This window comes from Eretmochelys imbricata, chromosome 1 (genome assembly GCF_965152235.1).
Source record: "Eretmochelys imbricata isolate rEreImb1 chromosome 1, rEreImb1.hap1, whole genome shotgun sequence".
Taxonomy (NCBI): Eukaryota; Metazoa; Chordata; order Testudines; family Cheloniidae; genus Eretmochelys; species Eretmochelys imbricata.
Window position 1 is genome coordinate 155,220,692 of NC_135572.1, and position 26,150 is coordinate 155,246,841.

Sequence of the window (26,150 nt, forward strand, 5' to 3'; positions counted from 1 at the left end):
GCCTCTCCCCTGATGCAATGCTTCTGCAGTTGTGATCAGTTGGAGATGCCTGTCTTTTTCTCAGGCCTTTGGAAAAGGAGGCTGAAGTGTTAGGGTAGCTGAAAGTGGAGGAGGTATGATTATTCAAGCACCGCCAACTGATCGTAACTGCAGAGGCACTGCATCGGGGAGAGGCAGACTTTCAGGCATCCAGATTTCCAAGCCAGCCAGAAACTAAAAGGCATCCAGTTCAGATCACAGTGCCATGCTTTCAACACAAAGCTCCACTTAAGTGCAGAGATGTAACCTACACCAACTTCAGCTCCTAGGATGAACCCATATGTAGAGTGTGCTGTAAGTGGACAAAAGTACGGATAACTGTAAAAGATGTGCAACCAAAGGAAACTTGCACTCATCTTACCAGGAAAAAATCATATTGGCCACAGCTGCTATTTGAGCATCCAGTAGCAACGTCAGAGTTAACTAGCCCTACAAACTGTAAAACTATATTAGGGTATTTCTAGTTTTCCCCTATACTGCAATATTACATCAGTCTTGTCAGTCTTAATTTGCCCTGATGCAAACCCCAATCTTTTACAGAGAGAGAGTCATGCATGGCACTCTGTACTGCAATGCCATGGCCAGATATGATGGAGATGATGTAAAGCTGGGTGTCAGCTCTCCTGAGACATCTCTGCCAATGTCTCCTTTTAACCCTCCTACAGGTTTATGTTGAGCTAGACAAGTGACAAGGTAGAATCCTGAAGGATCTCTGGCATGACATTCTTCAGAATAACTACACTTAGACCTCTCATGAAGGAGCATAGAAGCCACACAAGAGTGACTATCCAGACCTGCTAGGAATTGCAGATGAATCAAAATCCAGTGGTATCAAAGACAGATGTCAAAGAGCAATGTCATCAGAGCTAAAAGAATCACTTAGTCGTACATGAGGGAAAAGTGTCCTAAGATGAGATAACAGACTAGAGCCCATAGTGTAGATAATTGAATACCACCACCAGTTTCCATTCTATAGCCATGCCTAAAACTTTATTTACTGAGGTGAGGGAAATCTGAAGATTCCGTACACTACCAGAGTTGTCCAGTCACAACTTTTTTAAAAACAAACTTCCCCCAAGAAGAGGGATCGACACAGGGTGACAACAAAATTGACAGCATCAAGTAATAGTTTCCTTAAAAACAATATGTGCATCTATCATAGAACCATAGAATATCAGGGTTGGAAGGGACCTCAGGAGGTCATCTAGTCCAAGCCCCTGCTCAAAGCAGGACCGACCCCCGACTAAATCATCCCAGCCAGGGCTTTGTCAAGCCTGACCTTAAAAACTTCTAGGGAAGGAGATTCCACCACCTCCCTAGGTAACGCATTCCAGTGTTTCACCACCCCCGTAGTGAAAAAGTTTTTCCTAATATCCAACCTAAACCTCCCCCACTGCAACTTGAGAACACTACTCCTTGTTCTGTCATCTGCTACCACTGAGAACAGTCTAGAGCCCTCCTCTCTGAAACCATGCTCTCTGGTCCTCTCTAGAACCATCCCCTTTGAAACCCCCTTTCAGGTAGTTGAAAGCAGCTATCAAATCCCCCCTCATTCTTCTCTTCTGCAGACTAAACAATCCCAGTTCCCTCAGCCTCTCTTCATAAGTCATGTGTTCCAGTCCCCTAGTCATTTTTGTTGCCCTCCGCTGGACGCTTTCTAGTTTTTCCACATCTTTCTTGTAATGTGGGGCCCAAAACTGGACACAGTACTCCAGATGAGGCCTCACCAGTGTCGAATAGAGGGGAACGATCACATCCCTTGATCTGCTGGCAATGCCCCTACTTATACAACCCAAAATGCCATTGGCCTTCTTGGCAACAAGGGCACACTGTTGACTCATATCCAACTTCTCATCCACTGTAACCCCTAGGTCCTTTTCTGCAGAACTGCTGCTGAGCCATTCGGTCCCTAGTCTGTAGCGGTGCATTGGATTCTTCTGTCCTAAGTGCAGGACTCTGCACTTGTCCTTGTTGAACCTCATCAGATTTCTTTTGGCCCAATCCTCCAATTTATCTAGGTCCCTCTGTATCCTATCCCTACCCTCCAGCGTATCTACCACTCCTCCCAGTTTAGTGTCATCTGCAAACTTGCTGAGGGTGCAATCCACACCATCCTCCAGATCATTTATGAAGATATTGAACAAAACCGGCCCCAGGACTGACCCCTGGGGCACTCCACTTGATACCGGCTGCCAACTAGACATGGAGCCATTGATCACTACCCGTTGAGCCCGACAATCTAGCCAGCTTTCTATCCACCTTATAGTCCATTCATCCAGCCCATACTTCTTTAACTTGCTGGCAAGAATACTGTGGGAGAACGTGTCAAAAGCTTTGCTAAAGTCAAGGAACAACACGTCCACCACTTTCCCTTCATCCACAGAGCCAGTTATCTCATCACAGAAGGCAATTAGATTAGTCAGGCATGACTTGCCCTTGGTGAATCCATGCTGATTGTTCCTGATCACCTTCCTCTCCTTTAAGTGCTTCAGAATTGATTCCTTGAGGACTTGCTCCATGATTTTTCCAGGGACTGAGGTGAGGCTGACTGGCCTGTAGTTCCCAGGATCCTCCTTCTTCCCTTTTTTTAAAGATGGGCACTACATTAGCCTTTTTTCAGTCATCTGGGACCTCCCCCGATCGCCATGAGTTTTCAAAGATAATGGCCAATGGCTCTGCAATCACATCCGCCAACTCCTTTAGCACTCTCGGATGCAGCGCATCCGGCCCCCATGGACTTGTGCTCATCCAGCTTTTCTAAATAGTCCCGACCACTTCTTTCTCCACAGAGGGCTGGTCACCTCCTCCCCATGCTGTGCTGCCCAGTGCAGCAGTCTGGGATCTGACCTTGTTCGTGAAGACAGAGGTAAAAAAAGCATTGAGTACATTAGCTTTTTCCACATCCTCTGTCACGAGGTTGCCTCCCTCATTCAGTAAGGGGCCCACACTTTCCTTGACTTTCTTCTTGTTGCTAACATACCTGAAGAAACCCTTCTTGTTACTCTTAACATCTCTTGCTAGCTGGAACTCCAGGTGTGATTTGGCCTTCCTGATTTCACTCCTGCATGCCTGAGCAATATTTTTATACTCGTCCCTGGTCATATGTACAATCTTCAACTTTTTGTAAGCTTCTTTTTTGTATTTAAGAGCAGCAAGGATTTCACTGTTAAGACAAGCTGGTCGCCTGCCATATTTACTATTCTTTCTACACATCGGGATGGTTTGTCCCTGTAACCTCAATAAGGATTCTTTAAAATACAGCCAGCTCTCCTGGACTCCTCTCCCCCTCATGTTATTCTCCCAGGGGATCTTGCCCAACAGTTCCCTGAGGGAGTCAAACAGCTGCTTTTCTGAAGTCCAGGGTCTATTCTGCTGCTCTCCTTTCTTCCTTGTGTTAGGATCCTGAACTCGACCATTTCATGGTCACTGCCTCCCAGGTTCCCATCCACTTTTGCTTCCCCTACTAATTCTTCCCGGTTTGTGAGCAGCAGGTCAAGAAGAGCTCTGCCCCTAGTTGGTTCCTCCAGCACTTACACCAGGAAATTGTCCCCTACATTTTCCAAAAACTTCCTGGATTGCCTGTGCACCGCTGTATTGCTCTCCCAGCAGATATCAGGGTGATTGAAGTCTCCCATGAGAACCAGGGCCTGCGATCTAGTAACTTCTGCGAGTTGCCGGAAGAAAGCCTCGTCCACCTCATCCCCCTGGTCTGGTGGTCTATAGTAGACTCCCACCACGACATCACCCTTGTTGCTCACACTTCTAATCTTAATCCAGAGACTCTCAGGTTTTTCTGCAGTTTCATACTTGAGCTCTGAGCAGTCATACTGCTCCCTTACATACAGTGCTACTCCCCCACCTTTTCTGCCCTTCCTGAACAGCTTATATCCATCCATGACAGTACTCCAGTCATGTGAGTTATCCCACCAAGTCTCTGTTATTCCAATCAAATCATAATTCCTTGACTGTGCCAGGACTTCCAGTTCTCCCTGCTTGTTTCCCAGGCTTCGTGCATTTGTATATAGGCACTTGAGGTAACCTGCTGATCGCCCCTTTCTCAGTATGAGGCAGGAGCCCTCCCCTCTCACGCGCTCCTGCTCGTGCCTCCTCCCGGTATCCCACTTCCCCACTTACCTCAGGGCTTTGGTCTCCTTCCCCTGGTGAACCTAGTTTAAAGCCCTCCTCACTAGGTTAGCCAGCCTGCTTACGAAGATGCTCTTCCCTCTCTTCGTTAGGTGGAGCCCGTCTCTGCCTAGCACTCCTTCTTGGAACACCATCCCATGGTCAAAGAATCCAAAGCCTTCTCTCCGACACCACTTGCGTAGCCATTCGTTGACTTCCATGATTCGACGGTCTCTACCCAGGCCTTTTCCTTCCACGGGGAGGATGGACGAGAACACCACTTACACCTCAAACTCCTTTATCCTTCTTCCCAGAGCCACATAGTCTGCAGTGATCCGCTCACGGTCATTCTTGGCAGTATCATTGGTGCCCACGTGAAGAAGCAGGAAGGGGTAGCGATCTGAGGCCTTGATGAGTCTCGACAGTCTCTCCGTCACATCGCGAATCTTAGCTCCTGGCAAGCAGCAGACTTCTCGGTTTTCCCGGTTGGGGCGGCAGATAGATGACTCAGTCCCCCTGAGGAGAGAGTCCCCGACCACCACCACCTGCCTCCTTCTCTTGGGAGCGGTGGTCGTGGAACCCTCTATAATACATTGTGTCCTCAAAAGCTCTTCTCCTATACACTCCTATCTTTAAGATTGTACTACTTCAAAAATAAATGTGCTCGTTTTATTACTCTTCCTACAGATAAATGGCAGTTTTCAAAAGAGAGAAGAAAATCTCCCTTATTTTTGAAAATTAAAGTCAATTTGAAATTGTCTTGATATTGTTAAAATGGGCTGCAGCATGTGAGCAGCAATGCTTTCTACATTTTATTCAATCAGTTCAACTACATCAATCTCACTAACACAACCATACTGTGTCTGTATTTTTTCCTCACTGGGACTTTAACTGATCAGCTTTCCATGAAAAAAAGCTTACTGTAAGAGCTGAATTTAAAGTTTAAAATTTATTATGAAAGTCTTTGTTACTGTGGAGTTTGCAAGATGGAATCTTGGTCTCAACTATGGCAAACCCCAGAAAATTAAATGTGCTTAGACAGTAAACCAATCATTATAGCAACATCTCAACCTGTACTTCAACTAAAAGACAATTTTTGCAGAAACCAGAGGGATTCACTACGTGAAAGTTGTATTTTACAAGGGTATTAAGGACTTGAGATATTGGAAAAATAGAGGTGCAAGAAGTTTTAACCCCCAGTTTTTTTCAGTCTTTGATGTCCAAGCATGCAATATTGTCTAAAAATTCTGAAAATAACCAACATATGCTACATTCTGTTAATATGTATATTTTTTGTTTTGATTAAGACAGAAACTAGCACAAGCTAGAGTCCTAGACACACACTGATGATGTGGAAAGAAAGGTGTCAGGGTAGTTGAAAGGCAACACTTCCTTGTATAACCCCAGCACTCAAATATTTGATGGCATGAGATGGTGCTCATACAGGGAGTAGGAAATACTCTGTAGCAGGGCTTTGAGTAACGCTATGTTTTATGTAACATTTCAATGTGGGCTGTGTCTTCTACATGTTGAATCATCAGTCTGTCTTAACTAATTTCATTAGTACATCTACAATTATAAAGGAGTCAAGAGTTTGAGAAACACTGTTCTAGGGTACTGAACAATTTTAGGGTCTATTCACAAGTTGCTCCTAGCACAGCTCTACTGTGTTCATTACCTTAAATATTAAGGCTCTGTCTGCACTGCATTTTCTGTTAGGAAGTTGTTTTTAATATACATATTGTAACATTCTTCATAGAGATACTGTTATATGATTATGGCATAACTATGATATATTTTATACAAGGGAGATTGCCAAATCCCCATCATTGGAAGCTTTTAAAAACAAGTTGGACAAACACCTGTCAGGGATAGTCTAGGTTTATTTCGTTCTGCCACGGCACAGGGGGCTGGGCTTGATGATTTCTCGAGGTCCTTTCCAGCCCGACACTTCTATGACTCTAGGTCTTCATCAGCACAAGCTTTAGAATTTTCTTGGGAGTTCTTCATAAGCTTAACTCACTTCCATTTAGAGAGCACTGTAAAGTCCTTACTTCATCTCATTCAACCACCATAATACCACCACTCCAAAAATATAGCCAGACCTCTGGGACAATCTTCTCCCAAGTATCAGGCCTGCAGGGAGGTAAGTGTACTTCCTAAATGACCTCGTGCAGCATTTTTCAAACTAGGGGTCCTGACCCAAAAGGGGGTCACAGGCTATTGCAAGGGGATTGCGAGATCACAAAAAATAGGGTTACCATACTTCCATGGGCTCTTTTTTGGTCCTTGCTCATCCTTTTCCCTTGCCTTCCGCTATTCCAGAATCCATTGTCTTCGCTGATGGGCCATCAGCCCCGTCTGGCCTCTTCATGGTTGTACCTGAAAGGCTGGCTGTGGGTGTTTTCCAGAGTAAGCCCATTTGAAATACAGCTCCCTAGTCAATATTCATAACTTCAGATACAAAAATGATACATGCATATAAATAGGATATTCATTCAGCAAATCATAACTTTTCAAATGACACCTCAGATGACCCACCTCGTACAAAATATATCACAATTATGCCATAATTATATCATATCATCACTGTGAAGAATATGGAGTACAGTGTCTCATGACCAAACAGTAAACTTCCTCATTTCCTCTACCCACTGGCACACACCTTACCATTACCACAACTACCATATACCGCACACCACAATCTTAACTTGCTATGGATGCCAGCCTTCCATTACCCGTCTTTCGCAAACTACCAACCCCGACCAGCACAACACATTACATCACTAAACATCCACAAAAAATAGTGTTAGGATTGTGTACTTTAGCAAAGAGTATATGGAAAAGGGAAGCTAGAGGGGAAGGGAAGAGTTACAGTTACAGCACATGCAGTGTGCAGTAGTTGTGGTGACAGTATGGAGTGTCTGTGGATGAACGACAGGGTATATATTTTTAGGTGACTTCTCTTCTCATTTCCTTCCATTCTGGATTTGAGTCAGCTGTGTTATGTGTGTATCAAACCTAACTATTTCACAGTGAAGATTTTGTATATTAATATTAAATAGCAATAAGATTATGTAATTAAAAAGCCAATTAAGAGTGTCTGTACCATAATTCTGAGCTACTGGAATGGTAAAAATAGATGTAAACCCTTGTTTCCATTTCCAGTTTTTTTAAATCCCTATTAATTACCACAATGAGTGTCCCTAAGGTTTATGAAATCATTTTATAATAGTGTAACTAAGTCCGTTCGCCCATGCTTTGGGACTTTTACAGAATAAATAAAGCACCACATCAGTACTGCATGTAATTTATTGCTTAGAAAGAAAAAATATTTTGCAGTCAACATACCATAATTTAACAGACATGGCTTTAAAAAACCAAAATCTAAGGCAATGATTTCTTAGGCCCCATCTTTACTGTCCTCCTACTTTCTGATTCTTGTCTTCAGTGATAACCCTACCATACGTGGAGGTGATTCCATTAGCACATATGTGAAGTCCAATTCTATATATTGGTGGGGGTGGCAACACATATTGAAATTATGTGGCTTGATCTACTGTAAGCAGGGTAGACCAGTAGCAGCCTAACCCATAAACATGGATCAACAGAATGCAGAGAGACAAAGAAAAACAGCAGATGGCAAGAGCATATGTATATGCATGGCATGTGTGTGCAGGGGAGTGGTAAGAGGGCAAATGAAATCCCCATTTTTCTATGTATACAGGATTGGGAGAAGAGGTGAACCTGGAAGGATTTAGAGAAGATGTAGAGCAAGCAAAGGCATTATTTTACTCTGTGTGTGTGTTCTCCCCCTCTTGAATATCACCCCAAAAGTCTGAAAACCATAACTCCTGTCCTCACCAGGTCCTTGGTCAGACTAGGAAGGGACATTACCATTTGGAACAGAGGACAAACTCTACAGGCTTTGATAAACTTGTAGAAGATGCTCAATTTAGCTTTCTTCAGAGGTGATTTTTCTACCATTTGTAACTGAGTTCCCCCGCTCCAAATTAGCTATCAGACTTAACTGATGAGAACTAGTCATAACAAAAATGCATAGGGGGTTCTGTCATTTAAAAAAAGTTATTGTTGAGCAAGAAGATTGTAAATTGCTGAAAAAATTTATTTCTTAGCTCTCCCATAAGTCAATATGGGAAAACTGATTATCTTCAAACTAAAAAAAACCAAATACATATTTTCATATGAGGTGAAACTGTATTATAATTTAACAGAATATCTAAACTGCCTCAGCAAACTTTTGTTTCTTTTTTAAACCAGTAACATAAAAACAAAAAAATGCTCACGAATGATTTAGAGTTATGAACAATGCCTCAAACTAAAGTCAAAAGGGTGTTTGCATATATTTATTTCCCCTTTTGTCATCCCTCCTGCCCCCCCATTATACAAAATGCAGACCCCACCCAACAAACAGATTCCTAATTGAGGGGCGCTTGTTCCCAGGTGCACCCTGCTAGGAACCTCACACCCAGCACTGAATAGTACTGCCACCCTTATTACGGGGGATTTAAAGAAATACTTCCATGTTTTTATTTTGTATCCAAGACCCTCATATAATATTTGTACTTAACAGAAATGTATTTGTATATTTGAAAACTGAATACTCCTATACCACTCCAGACTCCTGCGTAACATCTCTTCAAACCAGTAGGTGGAGGTAGACACACATTAACAAATGAAGTGTAATTTTTGTCATCTTCATCCAATCATGAACTTTCCCACTTTGAAAAAGTGTTTCCCGCCATTAGGTAACAGCATTTTACAAACTTACCTTTATTATGTTAGCAAAACTTTCCCTCACATTTAAAAAAAACACAAGAAAAACATGTCAAAAGAGGACAGAAAAAATAGTCTCAACAGTTGCTGAAAGTTTGCAGGAATTCATTTTAGGTAAGTACACATTACAGTTTCTGCTTCATTTCTTTGCTTTTATGGATTTTATATACATTAGTGACGTTGCACATTTAAATTAATAGTCTAATATGTGATGACAAACCACAAAAACCAATTATTTTAATAATGGTGAAATTTGTGTGATGCTAATATCATGCCCTAATTATGTGCCTTGTTTTCTGTGGTCACTTGCAGGTTGGAGGCTAAGACCAGTCTTCCCTGCCCATTTAGCTCTACATTGAGAATACAAAGAAACGTAAAGCTACATTTTTATGTACAGTAACTCCTCGCTTAACCTAGTTATGTTCTTGAAAAATGCAACTTTAAGCAGAACGATGTTAAGCGAATCCAATTTCCCCATAAGAATTAATGTAATAGGGGGTTTAGATGGCAGGGAAATTTTTTTCGCCAGAAAAAAAGACATTATATACATATATCGTATAAGTTTTAAACAAGTTCTAATCAGAGGATTGTCTGGGGACCTGCTCATGAGCTCCCTGAGCTTCTCCTAAAGCAACCATGTTGATATCAGGTGGGATATTTCCCAGGGAATGCCTTGCTGCTAAATGATGAACTAGCACTCGGCTGAGCCCTCAAATGTTAACATGTTGATAATGTAGCCTCACACTCTACAAGGCAGCACCATGGGAGGGAGGAGAAACAGCCCAGCAACGGCTGCAAACACTTCCCCGTGGAAACTGAATGTGATGATGAATCCATGCTATCTCACTGAAGCGCATCACTCCCTTCTCTGGACAGTGCATGCACAACTGCAGAAGCACCGACTTTCCAAAGTGCCAGGGAGTGGTCAACCCCCAGCTCCGCCTCAGGTCCGCCCCCACTCCACCCCCCTCACTCCGAGTACACCACGTCCTTGCTCCTCCCCCATCCCCCTCAGAGCCTCCTGAATGCCACAAAACAGCTGACTGTTGTGGGCGGGAGGCGAGGGGGGGGGGGGAAGGGTTGCTGATCTGCGGGGCCCGCCAGTAGGCACTGGAAGGGTGGGGTGGAGTGGAGGGGAGTTGATGGGGGACTGCCGGCTCACCCTGGTTCCAAGCCCCCACCCACTAGCAGGTGGTGGCCAAAAGATGTTATAAGCAAACATTGCATAACTTTAAAAGAGTACGTTCTCCAGTAGATTAGCGACAAAACAATGAAACAATGTTAACCAGGATGACTTTAAGTGAGGAGTTACTGTAAACATCTGTTTTGCTCTCAAGTCTGTTGATAGAACTGTGAAGTCCTGAAAGTGTTTGAGCACAACTAATTCAAAGCCTCTGAAAAAAAAAATGTGAAAAGGTGTGGTTTATACTGATCCGTACTATAGCCATAATTTTGATAAGGAATGGCCAATATTTTCAAATTGGAGTGCCTAAACTAAAGTCAAACACCTAAATTCAAACTCTGATACGTAAACACGTGGCCTAATTTTTCAAAGGTGCTGGGCAAGCTCATCTACTTGTGAAGTCAATGGGAGCTATAGGTACTCAATATCTTAGAAAATCAGGTCACTTATATGCAGGTGCCATCCATGTATTGAAGAGACAAACAGATATCTAGGTTTGAAAAATGTTGTCCAATTGCTTTTTTCCAGGTACAATTTTAAAAAATAATTTAGAAACAGTCTGCTGTAAAGTGAATTTGGATCAATTTTTGGACAATGATTCAACAGAATAATTTTGTTGCATACCTCTCAAGGAAGCATTGCAAACAAACAAAATTAACTTTTATACATGCTGCTTTTAAAAGAAAGTGTCATCAAAAACTGAAGCACTTTAAATGTACTCACTAAGAATTGAGAAATCTCAATTTAAATCTACAACCAAAATTTAAAATCGGAATGATTTAGATTATAATGTTTTATGCTTAACATATGTCATTACTAGAGCTGAGCAAGTAATAAATTTTTCAGTTTGCAGGCCAAATCAAACAAATTTAAAAAATGGTTTTGTTTCAGCTAAGCAATTTTTTTTCTTTTTGTTGATTCTTTTCATTTCCAGGTGTTTTATCCTTTATTTTTTAAATAAATCCAGCAACATTTCAAAAATGTTTCTAAATGAGAAGCTGAAATATTTTGTTTTGAAAATGTTGAAAAGATGTTTTGACTTTTAAAAAATTCTTTTTTTTTTTAAACCAAAACTATTTACCGAATTCTACATGAATTCACAAATAATTCTGGTTGCCCTGTAACTGTAATTTTGGCAAAGAAACTATTCACTTGAAAAATGTTGTCCAGCTCTAGTCATTACTCAAATAACCATGATAAAAACCAAGAAATCATAGAATCATAGACTATCAGGGTTGGAAGGGACCTCAGGAGGTCATCTAGTCCAAGCCCCTGCTCAAAGCAGGACCAGTCCCCAACTAAATCATCCCAGCCAGGGCTTTGTCAAGCCTGACCTTAAAAATATCTAAGGAAGGAGATTCCACCACCTCCCTAGGTAACGCGTTCCAATGTTTCATCATCCTCCTAGTGAAAAAGTTTTTCCTAATATCCAACCTAAACCTCCCCCACTGCAACTTGAGAACATTACTCCTTGTTCTGTCATCTGCTACCACTGAGAACAGTCTAGAGCCATCCTCTTTGGAACCCCCTTTCAGGTAGTTGAAAGCAGCTATCAAATCCCCCCTCATTCTTCTCTTCCGCAGACTAAACATCCCCAGTTCCCTCAGCCTCTCCTCATAAAAGTCATGTATTCCAGTCCCCTAATCATTTTTGTTGCCCTCTGCTGGACTCTTTCCAGTTTTTCCACATTCTTCTTGCAGTGTGGGGCCCAAAACTGTATGCAGTACTCCAGGTGAGGCCTCACCAATGTTGAATAGAGGGGAACGATCATGTCCCTCGATCTGCTGGCAATGCCCCTACGTATACAAAACTTATAAATAAATAAACTTATAAATAAACTTACAATTCGAAAACCATATAAAGCATTCCATCTGAACTGTATGTCTCCAATAATTCAACAATATGGGGATGCTTCAGCATGTGACAGATACTGGCTTCCCTCTTCAGATCTGTGGAAGATAATGAAAAGTGTTATATTAGTTGCCTTGACAGCACTGATAGCACGCAACCAAGAAGTTTAAGATCAATTAGTAAAGAAAAAAGGACACAATCTTTTGGGAGGTTGACATCTGACATTATTCCAAAATAGTCTTTAGCCTTTGTAACCAAAATTGGCAAGAGAGCAATGAGTCACTTTCTCTTCTCTGAGAGTTTTTTTCTGGAAAGAGGTAACAATTTTTCTGAAACATGAGTAAAGGCACAAAATCAGATCTGTTAGTGGGAAAGAACAACAGCAGGAAAAAGTAAATCATTCCTAAATTCTTATGTGAGGTTATTTCTTTTTCTAAATTATAGAATTAACTGATTTTAAAAACAAACAAATCCCTATATACCATATTTTGAAAAACTGGTTTACTTTACTACATACTAAGATTCATTAGTTTTGTAATACCCAGCTACGCATGTGTAACCCATGCTTCTATCACCGTTCCTTTAAATGGTAGCAGTCAGGTTTATTGCCAGAAGAGTACAGCAGCTGTCCACTGACTTCACCCAGTCTGGGCTAGCAGGGGGTGGGGGTGCAGGATGCGTAGGTAGTCAAACCCTTGGAGCATGCTCAGGAGGACATTTCCAAGGGTGGCAGCTAACTCCACTCCCAAGTTTATTTAAAAAAAAAAAGGCATCAAACTTCAATTAGTTCAGCCAGAGAGAGAGAGCGCGCGAGCGCCATACCTGAGAGGGGAAGGAGATTTCTGCCCTGCAGGCTGATGCTCACAGGCCTGCTTTTACTAATTGCAGCAAGAAGATAACGACAAGGAGAAAGACACTAGCCTATTCAAAGAACTGGGCATTTGCTGCTTTTTCAGCTCAGGACAGTGTGGTGACATAAATGCCAAATCAGTGGTGCATGTTTTAAATGCATAGGATTTGTACCTTTTGGTATTGAAGAAATCTGTATGTTTGATACTATTATTTTTCTTTGCATATTATTTGCTGTATTGCTGTAATGATAAGATCATGTTTAGAGTTACGAGGTGTCTTCGTTAACCCTCAAATTGTCTTCTTATAAACAAAGTTTTTTTGTTTTAGTCTGTGCAGCTTTACTACATTGTTGTCTTTATTCCAAACTGGGGCAACTCAGGGTACAGGCATCCACAGTGGTCCAACTTTGCATATTTACCTTATGTATTATTATCCACAGGTGGGTGTTCTGCTGTCAAAACAGACAGACTATTCCTGCAGTAAAATGGAATTTTTTTGTTGTTCGTAGGTTTGTTGTAGGTTTTCTTTTTTTTTTTTTTTCTAATTACAGTGGGTACTTATGGAATCAAAGTAGTACAGCAGAGGCCGTTCAAAATCACTCTCTCCAACCATTCCCCCACCGTTAGCACAGACAGACATACTCAAAAGATGCCAATGCATCATTCATCAAAGCAAGTGCTGACTTTTAATGGTCAGCGCTGTAAGAACACAGCTTTGGCCACAGCAATTACTTTTAATTTAAATTCCTAGTTACAATCATTAAGTACACAGTGCCTCATTTTGATAGGTTTCTGAAATATATTCTGGAACACAAAAGCTACATACAATCAATTATATTTCCTTTATTATTTACTCAAATAACCTTCAGAACAAATAAGACCACTTGGAAGCTTAAACAATACATAAACACTTCAATTAGGAGAAAACCAAATTAAGTTTGTAATCATTACTATATCCTCTGGAAGAACAGCTCCATTTTAAAAACACCACAAAAGTGTGGATGAGATCCTCAGCTCCACTCTGGCCCATTTAAGACAGGTAAAAAGGCTAGAGCAGCTTAAAGGGCTCTAAGAATTCCAGATATCACTAAGGAAGAATTCACCCTGAGCAGGAACAGAAGAAAACAGCAGGCACAGGATGTCCCCTAAGGACCCCCTCACAAGCCCGAATGGGAGGGGTGTGTTGGGGCGGGGCTGGGAATAGGAGAAGAATGTCAGGGGGAGGGCCTAGAACTGTGGAGATTCTGAGCAGTGCTGCAGCCAATAGGGCAGCCTGGAGTAACTGCAGTAATTTAGCCCCTGGAGCAGGCCAGGACTGCGAGGCACCCCTTCCCTCTGGGAGGCAAATCTGTGCTTCACCTCCCAAAGGCACAGCACAGAATCTTACCCACAATCTCTCAGGGTCAGTCAAAGATATTTAATCCAGCAATATCCAGAAACTGCACACGACTCTGAAAAAGTGACAGACATACATACAGATGCTCAAATACCATGGTAGTAACTGTGGTATAAAAACCTAGATAGGGACACACCTCCAATTCAGGATGTATTCGCTGTCTCTGCAAACAAACGAACAAATATATTTTTCAAGTCAACTTTAATGTAGCTGCAGATTGTATGCTGGTCAGAATTCTGTGAACATTCACTTGAGTTTTAAGAGCATAATGTTTTAGTTGAAAATAAATGCATTTTGGAATAGGGGCAAACGTGATTTTTCTCACCCAAGTCATTATTGTCCAGTATCCTTAAGTGACTTTCCCATTACATGCAATCCTATACAGTCCCTACAGAGGAAGGGGGGTGAGCAGGCAACAACAGCTGCGAGTGAGTGAAAATAACAGAGAATGCTGCCAGGGCTGGCTGTCTCAGCCTAGGAGTAGGGGTGCCTAGGCCAAGTGGAACTTACCCAAAATTTACAAGGGAAGAACTCAGTTTAAATAAGATGTGTGTGTAGGCCTTTTTTGTTACTTTAACCCATTTCTCTGACTACTGTGTTCCTGTTAATTAATAACACTTTGTTTTGAAAATGCTGAACCGTATTGCCGCATATATTTTCTGGTTATACAGCTCCTAAGAGAGAAGGTTACTGCAAGAAGCCAAACCAAACTGGTCCTCCTAAATGAGCCATGGTGAGAAATTGGGGTGCTGAAGCCTACAGATCCGGTCTAAGAGTAGCAAAGTCATGGGACTCCTCCTTAAGCGAACTGGAGGCCCAGAGCCTGTCCCTGCAAAGGGTCACTCACAAGAGACTGCAGAGGGGTACAAGAAATATCACACACTGGGATGATCCATGACAGACACATTCCTAGTATTTTACTAATATGTCTGATTTATATTCTAGAACCTCAAACAAAATCAATGAAAAAGGCACCATCTAGTTATGCTATATATGGTATGTGTGAGAGACACCACCTTGGAACTAGGTACTCAACTGATGTGCAAGACCAAATTGTAAAACTGTGCTTACTTTAATAAATGGAGCCCCACCCTGCTATTTTGGGGCCTATGAGAATCAACTCGCACAGATATCAGCCCAGAAACAGCAACTGAGAAAAGTGACACAAAATAAAACATCAGATTTAAGTACAGCAAAGTTGCTAGTGTTCTTAAGAGCTTAAAAATGTAGGATACTCCAGAGAAGATTATACTCCTGAGAGTTACTTAGTAGTGATAAACATGCTATAGACTTCCTTTCCAGAAATAAACAAAACAAAACAGGTACATGAACAGCTAGAAAAAGATGGGCTTGTAAGATCATCTGTGCCCAGAGACTCATTCTGAAGTTCAAGGACCAGTTCTAGTTCTTTAAAAACATGAATGCCATTTTATGTACAAGATCCTATATTTTGGTTCGGAAATATCCTGGACCTACAGGGAAGTCTTCAAAAAATTGTGAAGGTGTATTATTTAGTCTTAAGGAAGAAATTAACAGTTGCCTATTGCAGATAATTGCCTTAAACCAGGGGTGGCCAACCTGTGGCTCCAGAGCCACATGCGGCTCCTTCTACAGGCACCGACGGGGCTGGAGCTACAGGCGCCAGCTTTCCAATGTGCCGGGGGGTGCTCACGGCTCAGCCCCTGGCTCTGCCTCAGGCCCTGCCCCCACTCCACCCCTTCCCGCCCCCTCCCCTGAGCCTGCCGTGCCCTCGCTCCTCCCCCCCCAGAGCTTGCTGCATGCCACAAAATGGCTGATCGAGAGGTGTGGGGCGGGAGGGGGAGGTTCTGATCAGCGGGGCTGCCGGTGGGTTGGAGGCGCTGGGAGTGGGGGGCGGAGGGGAGCTAATGGAGGGGGCTGCTGATGTATTACTGTGGCTGTTTGGCAATGTACATTGGTAAATTCTGGCTCCTTCTCAGGCTCAGGTTGGCCACCCCGGCCTTAAACCTTTTGCAGCTACTATGTTTATTATTTTATAAAATAGAAAGTAACAAATCTTAGAGTCAATTTTTTGCAATGCATCCACTCAGAACAAAAAGGGATGGGCAGACCACTCAAAAATAAGTACTTTTATTCCATTACTTGAAAATTAGATAAGTCTCCCTCTTTCCCCTGTAACAATCCCCCTAGGCCCAGCAAATTGCCCCAGCAGCCCATCTGTCACCGCCTCTGTTGAGGGAAAGGGAGAATGAGCCACGCTGGACTAGGCTCTCCCTCCTAGAACCAGCGTACGGACCCAGTGGCCTCTCTCTCTTTTGGAATAGCAACATTCTTCCCCCATCAGTCAATATAAGTAGTTTTGTAGCTCAATTAGAAGAGTTCTGTGCAGTAAGTGTTGAAGGTTCAGGATTCCATTCCACTAATGATATAGGAAAGGGGTGTTGTTACAGTTGCATATGAGAGAATTTGAGGAGGAGCATGCTGCTGCTGCAGCAGAGAGGACAGGGAAGGATATTTACAAGATGTTGGTGCCAAGTGAGTCAGACGCCCATTATTAACAGCTAAAGAAGAAAGTGTTGCCAGCTTTACCTGAGCCTACCATTAAGAGCTTTTTTAGTATAGAAGGCACTATAGTTTCCAGTGGGCCACACATATCTCCTGACATGGAATGCAGAAAGGATTTTCGTTCAGCAGTTTTCATCAATAGATCTCAAAATGATTGACAGAGGGAGGAAATGACTTGCCCAGGATCACTCAGCAGGCCACTGGCAGAGCTAGGAATAGAATGCAGGTCTTCTGAGTTCAAGACCAGTGTTTTTTTGCCTAGACCACACTACCTCTGACAGACACTGGCTTCTCCAGGAACACACCCTGAGCGTGACAGAAGACACAAGCAGCTGCCTAGTCAAAGAACCCTGAAGCCATGGCTGGAGATGGGGAGGAGGATGAAGGCACTGCTGAAAGGATTTTCATGCATCACGCCTCCCTGGAGGCTGGGAGGGAGTTGGGAGAAGTTGTGTAAGGAAACATTCCCCCCTCCCCTCCACACACACACACACACACTTTAATTTGTTTTGTTTCAAACTAAATGTGGAAAGTACAATTTGTTTAGCTCTTCATTAGTTTTGTTTACCATTCACAGAATGAACAATTACTTACGCTACAATAACCATGGTTCTTCGAGGTGCTGTAGTCAGTGTGGATTCCACTGTAGATGCGTAACTGCCTCATGCACATAAGATTAACAGCAGTATTTGTCTGGCCCACACATGCACCATGTGCCTCTTCATACCCATGTGAGGACATAAAGGGCAGAACAGCTGCGACCCTCCCTCAGATCTCTCGTAATTCAAAACTGTGTTAATTGAGAATTCCAAAGAGTGGGGAGGGAGGGTGGGTCATGGGCTCAACACTGGACTAAACATCTTGAAAAACAGCAATTACAGTAGGGTAACCAACCACTCACTCTTCTTCCGCATTAAATGGATTACAAACTGGCTGACAGGTGTCAAAATGTAATTGTAAATAAGGAATCATCTTCAAGTAGGTTTGTTTCTAGTGGGGTCCTGCAGGGATCCGTTCTTGTCCCTAAACTATAACATTTTTACCAATGACATGGAAGGAATAAAAATTTGCAGATGACACAAAATTTGAGGGAGTGGTAAATAATGAAGAGGACAAGTTACTAAAGAGTGATACGCATAAATTGGTAAGCTGGGTTCAAGCACAGAATGTATATTTTAATATGGCAAAATGTAAAGTAAACAGACAAACAAGGAATGTAGGCCAAATTTACAGGACAGAGGATTCTACCCTGGGAAGCAATGACTCTGAAAGAGACTTGGACGTTCTGGTGGACAATCGCTGAACATGAACTCCCAGTGCGATTCTGTGAGCAAAAGGGCTAATGTGATCCTTGGATACATAAAAACAGGGAAATCCTAAATAGGAGTAGAGAGGTTATATTACCTCTGTATTCAACACTGGTTCAACCACTGGTGGAATACTGTGTCCAGTTCTGGTATCCACAATTCAATATAAACTGACATTGACAAATTCAGAGAAGAGCCCAAGAATTATTAAAAGGATTAGAAAACACTGAGAACAAAATGGGCTCTTTAATCTAGCAGATAAATATATATATATAAGAGCCAATGGCTGGAAGTTGAAGCTACACAAATTCAGACTGGAAAGAAGGCTCAAGTTTTTAACAGAGAGAGTAATCAGCCACTGGAATAATTTACTAAGGGTTGTGGTGGTTTCTCCATCACCAACAATTTTAAAATCAAGATTGGATGTTTTTCTAAAAAAGATAGGCTGTAGTTCAAACTGGAATTAAATTTGTGGAAGTTTTATGGACCATGTTATGCAGGAGACCAGACTAGATCACCACCAGTGGTCCTTTCTGGCCTCAGAACCTATGAGCATGTGTCAACATAGATCCTGCTGTAGGTGATCAGCAGGCAGTATTGCCTCAGAAGAGTGGGACTGAGGAGTTTCAGCTGCATCAAACAGTGATTATGGTACTCCTTTTCTGAACTTGGCACATGACCTAGCCACGAAGTCCAAGGCACAATGTTTGAAAAAACAACAACAAAGTAATGGTTCCTCCATGTTACCACCTTACAGATTTCTGGTATGGCCACATTTCTTGAAGCAGGTGGAGGATGCTGCTTGTCCTCTGGAGGAGTGAGGCTTGATGTTCAATGAGAGAGGACACCAGCCAACTGGTAACATAGTGAGATACATTGTGTTATCCATTTCAGTATCTGTGAAGAGCTGGCTTGACCTTTAGAACATATGGCTATGGATATATACAAAGCAACAATCTGAATGGTTAGATCCTGCCAACATAATAAAGCAGGATCCTAGACATAACTAGTATATGCAATTCCTTTTCTGCTAGTATTGAGTGTGGTTTCAGGATGACAGGTGGGTCATTTGACCAGTTCAGATGAAAATATGAGAACACTTCAGGAATACACTTTGGGTGAGTCTTAGTGCTACCATGTCCCTATGGAACAGCATGGGAGGGAGGGGTGTTTCAGCCATAAGTGCTTGAAGCTCATTCACTCTTCTGGCAGGATTGATAACCACTAGGAAGACTGATATTAGAATGAGGTGGTAAAGGGAGCGTTTAAGAGAAGTTCAAATGGAGGCTCACTGAGCCTCAGGAGGACTTAACTGAGGTCCCAGGCAGGAACAGAGTTTTTGATTGCTGGATAAGTGCATAGTAGTCCCTTGAGAAACTTCTATACTATACGGTGAGAAGACCAAGACTGACCATACAGGTGGATGGCAAGCTGAGATTGCCCATAGGTGGGCCTTAATAGAGCTGAACAAAACTCTGGCCTGTTTGAAGTGCAATAAGTAGTTGAGGATTTTTGGCATCGATGATCATGTTGGACCACCCATATCGAGAACCTTTTTCATTCAGTTGGGTACATCCTGCTGGTAAACATTCTCTTGCGCTGAACCAAGATTTCCCAGACTCGTAAGGAGCAGTCCTATCTGTGGTACTTAACCAGCCAACAGTCTTGCCATCAGATGCAGTGACTCTAGGTCTGGATGGAGTATTTGAGCTATGGTGCTGTGAGATCACGTCCGGATGGCCTGTGAGCTTGATAGGAGGTTGAATGGATATTTGTAACAGGTCCATCAACCAAAGCTACCTCAGCCAATACGGGGCAATGAGAAAGACAGTGGTTCTGTATCTCCTGATTTTGGATAGTACTCTGATTATCAAGGTAAATGGCAGGAAGCAGGCCTTTGTTCCACTGTAGAAGGAAGGAATCTTTAGGGATAATGGTAGGATGACAAATGGGAATGAGGATATGGCGGTAGATATTACCACATCCAAGGTAGAAGCTGAACTCAAACAGCTTAATGGGACTAAATTGGGGGGCCCACATAATCTTCATCTAAGAATATTAAAGGAACTGGCACATGAAATTGCAAGCCCGTTAGCAAGAATTTTTAATGAATCTGTAAACTCAGGGGTTGTGCCATATGACTGGAGAATTGCTAACATAGTTCCTATTTTTAAGAAAGGGAAAAAAAGTGAACCAGGTAACTACAGGCCTGTTAGTTTGACATCTGTAGTATGCAAGGACTTGGAAAACATTTTGAAGGAGAAAGTAGTTAAGGTCAATGGTAATTGGGACAAAATACAACATGGTTTTACAAAAGGTAGATCATGCCAAACCAACCTGATCTCCTTCTTTGAGGAGGCAACAGATTTTTTAGACAAAGGAAACACAATGGATCTAATTTACCTTGATTTCAGTAAGGCACTTGATACGGTTCCACATGCAAAATTATTAGCTAAATTGGAAAAGATGGGGATCAATATGAAAATTGAAAGGTGGATAAGGAACTGGTTAAAGGGGAGACTACAAAGGGTCATACTGAAAGGTGAACTGTCAGGCTGGAAGGAGGTTACTAGTAGAATTCCTCAGGAATCGGTTTTGGGACCAATCCTATTCAATCTTTTTATTACTGACCTTGGCACAAAAAGTGGGAATGTGCTAATAAAGTTTGCAGATGACACGAAGCTGGAAGGTATTGCCAATACAGAGAAGGACCGGGATATCATACAGGAAGATCTGGATGACCTTGTAAACTGGAGTAATAGTAATAGGATGAAATTTAATAGTGAAAAGTGCAAGGTCATGCATTTAGGGATAAATAACAAGAACTTCTGTTATAAACTGAGGACACATTACTTGGAAATAACAGAGGAGGAGAAGGAACTCGGAGTATTGGTTGATCATAGGATGACTATGAGCCGCCAACGTGATATGGCCGTGAAAAAAGCTAATGCAGTCTTGGGATGCAACAGGCGAGGTATTTCCAGTAGAGATAAGGAGGTGTTAGTACCGTTTTACAAGGCACTGGTGAGACCTCATCTGGAATAGTGTGTGCAGTTCTGGTCTCCCATGTTTAAGAAGGATGAATTCAAACTGGAACAGGTACAGAGAAGGGCTACTAGGATGGTTCGAGGAATGGAAAACCTGTCTTATGAAAGGAGACCCAAAGAGCTTGGCCTGTTTAGCCTAACCAAAAGAAGGCTGAGAGGAGACATGACAGCTCTCTATAAATATATTAGAGGAATAAATACCAGGGAGGGAGAGGAATTATTTAAGCTCAGTACCAATGTGGACGCAAAAACAAATGGATATAAACTGGCCATCAGGAAATTTAGACTTGAAATTAGACGAAGATTTCTAACCATCAGAAGAGTGAAGTTCTGGAATAGCCAAGGGGAGCAGTGGAGGCAAACGACATATCTGACTTCAAGACTAAGCGTGATAAGTTTATAGAGGGGATGGTATGATGGGATAGCCTAATTCTGGCAATTAATTGATCTTTGACTATTAGCGGTAAATATGTCCAATGGCCTGTGATGGGACACTAGATAGGGTGGGATCTGAGTTACTACAGAGAATTCTTTCCTGAGTGTCTGGCTGGTGAGTCTTGCCCACATGCTCAAGGTTCAGCTGATCGCCATATTTGGGGTCGGGAAGGAATTTTCCTCCAGGGCAGATTGGCAGAGGTCCTGGGGTTTTCTCCCCTTCCTCTGCAGTGTGGGGCATGGGTCATTTGCTGGAGGATTCTCTGCACATTGAAGTCTTTAAACCACGAGTTGGGGACTTCAATAGCTCAGACACAGGTCAGGGGTTTGTTACAGGAGAGAGAGTGGGTGGGTGAGATTCTGTGGCCTGCGTTGTGCAGGAGGTCAGACTAGACGATCATAATGGTCCCTTTTGACCTTAAAGTCTATGAGTCTAGTAGCAATCCTAAGATTAGTCCTCTCCTAGAGCAAAAGTTCTGACATTTGGCATTTGCCTTGGGGGCAAACAAATCTGTGAGGAGAGATGCACAGTGGCAGAGCACTGATCCTATGACAGACCTCTGCAAGGACCATTTGTGGCTGGTTACTGACTGCCTGCTCAGAAAATCCACTGGGTTGTTGCTGTCTCCCACAAGATGAAGGACCATTGGGTCACTGCATTCAGTTGGCATCATGATCAGAAATTGAGGGCTGACAAACAGACAGCCCTCCTATTTATGTAGTTGTCATGTTGCCTGAAGATTTGCACTACTGAGTTCTAGAGGACAGACAGAAATGCCACATAGTCCAGTCTGATAGCTCTAAGCTCAAGGACATCATCATCATCATGCCATCTGGACACCATGTCTCTTGAAGCTGCAGGTGGCCCAAATGGGTCTCCTAGTCTGTCCCTGATGTGTTCCTGTACAAAATATTCATCAGGGAAGGGCCTGAAAAGCATACCCTTTTCCATGCATTTTTGGGGTCCAAGCGCCAAGCCAGCTCTGTAATTAAATACTGGGGCACTCAAACTTTTCTGTCTATTCAATGACTCACTGAGGAATAGACCAAACCAAGCCAGAGCCACTTCACTGTGGATGAAGTCTGGCAAACAGCCTCAAGTACAATCACGCCAATATGACATAACACTGCAAGACAAGTCTATTCAATTGCAGTCTGATTTTATATACCGTATATACTCGTTCATTAGCCCGTTCGTTTATAAGCCAACCGCCCCAAGATGGATAGGTAAAAATAGTAAAAACTGTATGACCTTTTCATAAGCCAACCGTATATTTCAGGGGTTGGCAAACTTCAGCTCCCGGCCCATCAGGGTAAGCCGCTGGCAGGTCGGGACGTTTTGTTTACCTGGAGCATTCACAGGCATGGAGCCCCTCAGCTCCCAGTGGCCGCGGTTTGCCATTTCCAGCCAATGGGAGCGGCGAACCGCGGCCACAAGAAAATGTGGGGCTCCATGCCTGCAGACGCTCCAAGTAAACAAAACGACAATGTATTAGATATTCAATTCAATGATTTCACAGAGTTTAAAATCATCAAATTTTGGTGTAGACCCGTTTATAAGCCAATCCCCGCTCTTTGATGCTTCACTTTTTTACCAAAAATATTCAGCTTATGAACAAGTATACACGGTAAGTTGGAGAATGAATATTTTAACAACTGGAACCTGTCCTCCAGCAGGTATACCTTTTCTGATCTGGAGTGAATCATGGTCCCTATGAACACTATTGGGTATGATGGGGTGAGCAATGATTTTTCATAGTTCCCCAGCTGAGTGACTAGGAATAACGAGTGTTCCAACCTCATTACTGTCTACTGCTGTGATTTGCGTCTGATCAGCCAGACATCCACACAGGGGTGGATGTGAATACCATGCTTTCTCAGGTGAGCCAGTACCACTGTTGGGCATTTTGTAAATACCCTCAGTGCCATGGAGAGTCCAAAAGTAGTATGCATCTTGCAAGTCGAGAGCCATGAGCTAATCTTAAGCCTGAAGACATGGAATGATTGAGGGAAAAATTACCAGTGTGAATCTGAGGTCGCATATATATTTTGTCATTCCAAATCAAAAGAACAAATTTAGAAATCCTCTGTAAACAGAATTACCATTTTCCAGCCAGCTCTACTTATCAGCATAAAGTATATGAGAAACAGGGCATACCCAAATCATTTTACTAAGAGTAGGAAACTGAAAAAAGCACAAAGACCAAGACACTTTTAAAATACAAACAGCTCAGATACCATGATGATGAGCACAGTCTAAAAATGTAGACTGATACATTACACAAGTGACCAACAGGAAGCTTCAGAAACATGCAAAATCAACATGCACTAATTTACAGCAGCGAGGAGTGAGCCATTTGTATGAAGCATTAATGCAGGGAAGAGAAACGGAAGTTCTAAATTATGTTCAGCTCTTCGCAAAGTATACAAAAGCACCAGAAATGAAAGGATGTCGAAGGGGAGTGGAAAGTCTAGGAGACCCCAGTTCCACAGCGAAAAAGTCTTGAAGAACTGCAAAATCCCCAATGTCTTCTAAGCATATCTAAGTGCTGCTTATCCTTCAAAAGCCAGTGGAATGCTATCGCTCAGTCCACATTCAGGTACTGACACTAAAATCAGATAGACAAAGTGGGTGAGGTAATAATACCTTTTATTGGACCCGTCTGCTACCCCTCCAATCTTCCACAGAAGTTGGCCCAGTAAAAGATATTATCTCACTTACCTTGTCTCTCTAATATCCTGGGACCGACATGGCTACAACTACACTGCATACTAAAAGTTGGTGTCAGGGTAGCAGCCGTGTTAGTCTGTATTTGCAAAAAGAAAAGGAGGACTTGTGGCACCTTAGAGAGAAATTTATTTGAGCTCATGAAAACTTATGCTCAAATAAATTTGTTAGTCTCTAAGGTGCCACAAGTACTCCTGTTCTTTTTGTAAAATCTGGTGGTAGCCCTTAAGGAAACTGAACCCTGTTTTCTGCTATGAGCGCTCCATATTCACTCTCTCTAGATTGCTTTTTGAAGCAGATTTTTCTTTACTTAGGGTAGCCATCAAATGAAACCAAGTGCAGAATTAACAAGAGACTTAGCTCTCTTTAGCTGTTAACAAAGTATGGTCTTTTACAAGGACACAAATTCTGAAAAAGAGGATGTGGTGATCTGATGAATCTATATGTAGTTTATGACTTCTGTTTGTGATTAGGAACTCTGTGTACATTCACTTTGATCATATTTGCTTTCCTGCTTTTCACCTTCATCATAAACAAGTTCCAGAGGTTGGTGACACAGGGCTAACAACAAGATCATTAAACTCTGATGATTGCCTATTTAAATGGAGTACCCTTGGGCAAAGAGATGGCTACCACCCAGGGCCAATCAATTTTTAAAATCTGAATTTTAGGAGGGGAGGTAACTAAGCAACAGATTCTCTGGATGGGGACTTTGCTCACCAGATGAGGCTGATCAGGGAGTCAGCTGAGAAGGGATGGTCAGTTATAAGAGACAGGGTCTCACCAGGGCCGGCTCCAGCGTTTTTGCCACCCCAAGCAACAAAAAAAACCCCACAGCTTGCCACCAAACAGGGAGGCGGAATCCTGCCCGCTGAACACGGAGGTGGAGTGATGGTGCGGCCACCGAATTGCCGCCAACGACCAATGAAGAGTCACGTCTCCGCCGCCGAATTGCCGCGAGCGCGAACGCGCTGTGACGGAGTGGCTGCCGAATTCCCGCCGCTGCGAGAGTAGCTTGCTGCCCCAGAGCCCGACCTCCTGCCGCCCCTTTACATTTGCCACCCCAGGCACCTGCTTGATTCGCTGGTGCCTGGAGACGGCCCTGGGTCTCACCAGCCATTTTAGAAGGAGAGGGAGAAAAGACCAGTTATGTAAAGGACAGCTCAGTATACAAGAAACACACCTTACTTACAGTACTGCAGACTGGGAATGTACTGCTTCATTCAGCTATATAATTGAGTGCAGGAACACACACTAAACAGGAAAAAGGGAGGAATGGAGCACAGCTCCAATCCATGATACCCTGAGAAACTTAGTTAACCCCTTGGTGACTTTACTACATCTACAGAGACTCCATGTTTCAGAGCAGAAGCCCAGGTGCAAGAAGGGGGAGAGGAAGGATCCCAGATTCCCTAGACTATGCTGACCTAAGTACAAAGTACACTTAATAGAGTGGTGAGGAAACAGATGCAGGGAAATGCACACAATATATTTATTATTTTGTCTAGATCTGTATATTTCTTGTGCTAGCTCAAGTAGAGAGTAACTGTTTTCAGAAATCTTTGCAAAAGATATGTGACTATCTCCTTTCATCTATAATGTGGCCCTGAAGAGCTGAGATGTAAATCCAGAACACTGACAAAGTTGGCGCTCTGAAGAAGCATATGCTTAAGCTACTGAGGAGTCTGCAGGTCAGCACTGGTCCTGGGAGTGCAGCTAGGTTGCATGATCTTATTTCTCTGAAGGGGTAATAGACAGCCTGTGCCTATGAAGTGTGCCAGAAAGGCGAAGGGAAGAGACAGTGTTACAGGCTTCTCTCACCAATTTATGAGCACACGGGCCCAGTGTGT

The 26,150-nt window shown here is 42.7% G+C and overlaps 1 protein-coding gene across 8 annotated transcripts in view; it reads right to left on the reverse strand.

The window, feature by feature from the left end:
- CASK (calcium/calmodulin dependent serine protein kinase) overlaps positions 1-26,150 on the reverse strand; it is a 425,447-nt gene that overhangs the window by 239,769 nt on the left and 159,528 nt on the right. For all 8 annotated transcript variants that reach the window (XM_077817582.1, XM_077817549.1, XM_077817556.1 and 5 more), the window contains one exon: positions 11,985-12,090. In XM_077817582.1, the coding sequence (XP_077673708.1) occupies positions 11,985-12,090 (106 nt within the window). The remainder of the gene's footprint in view (positions 1-11,984; positions 12,091-26,150) is intronic.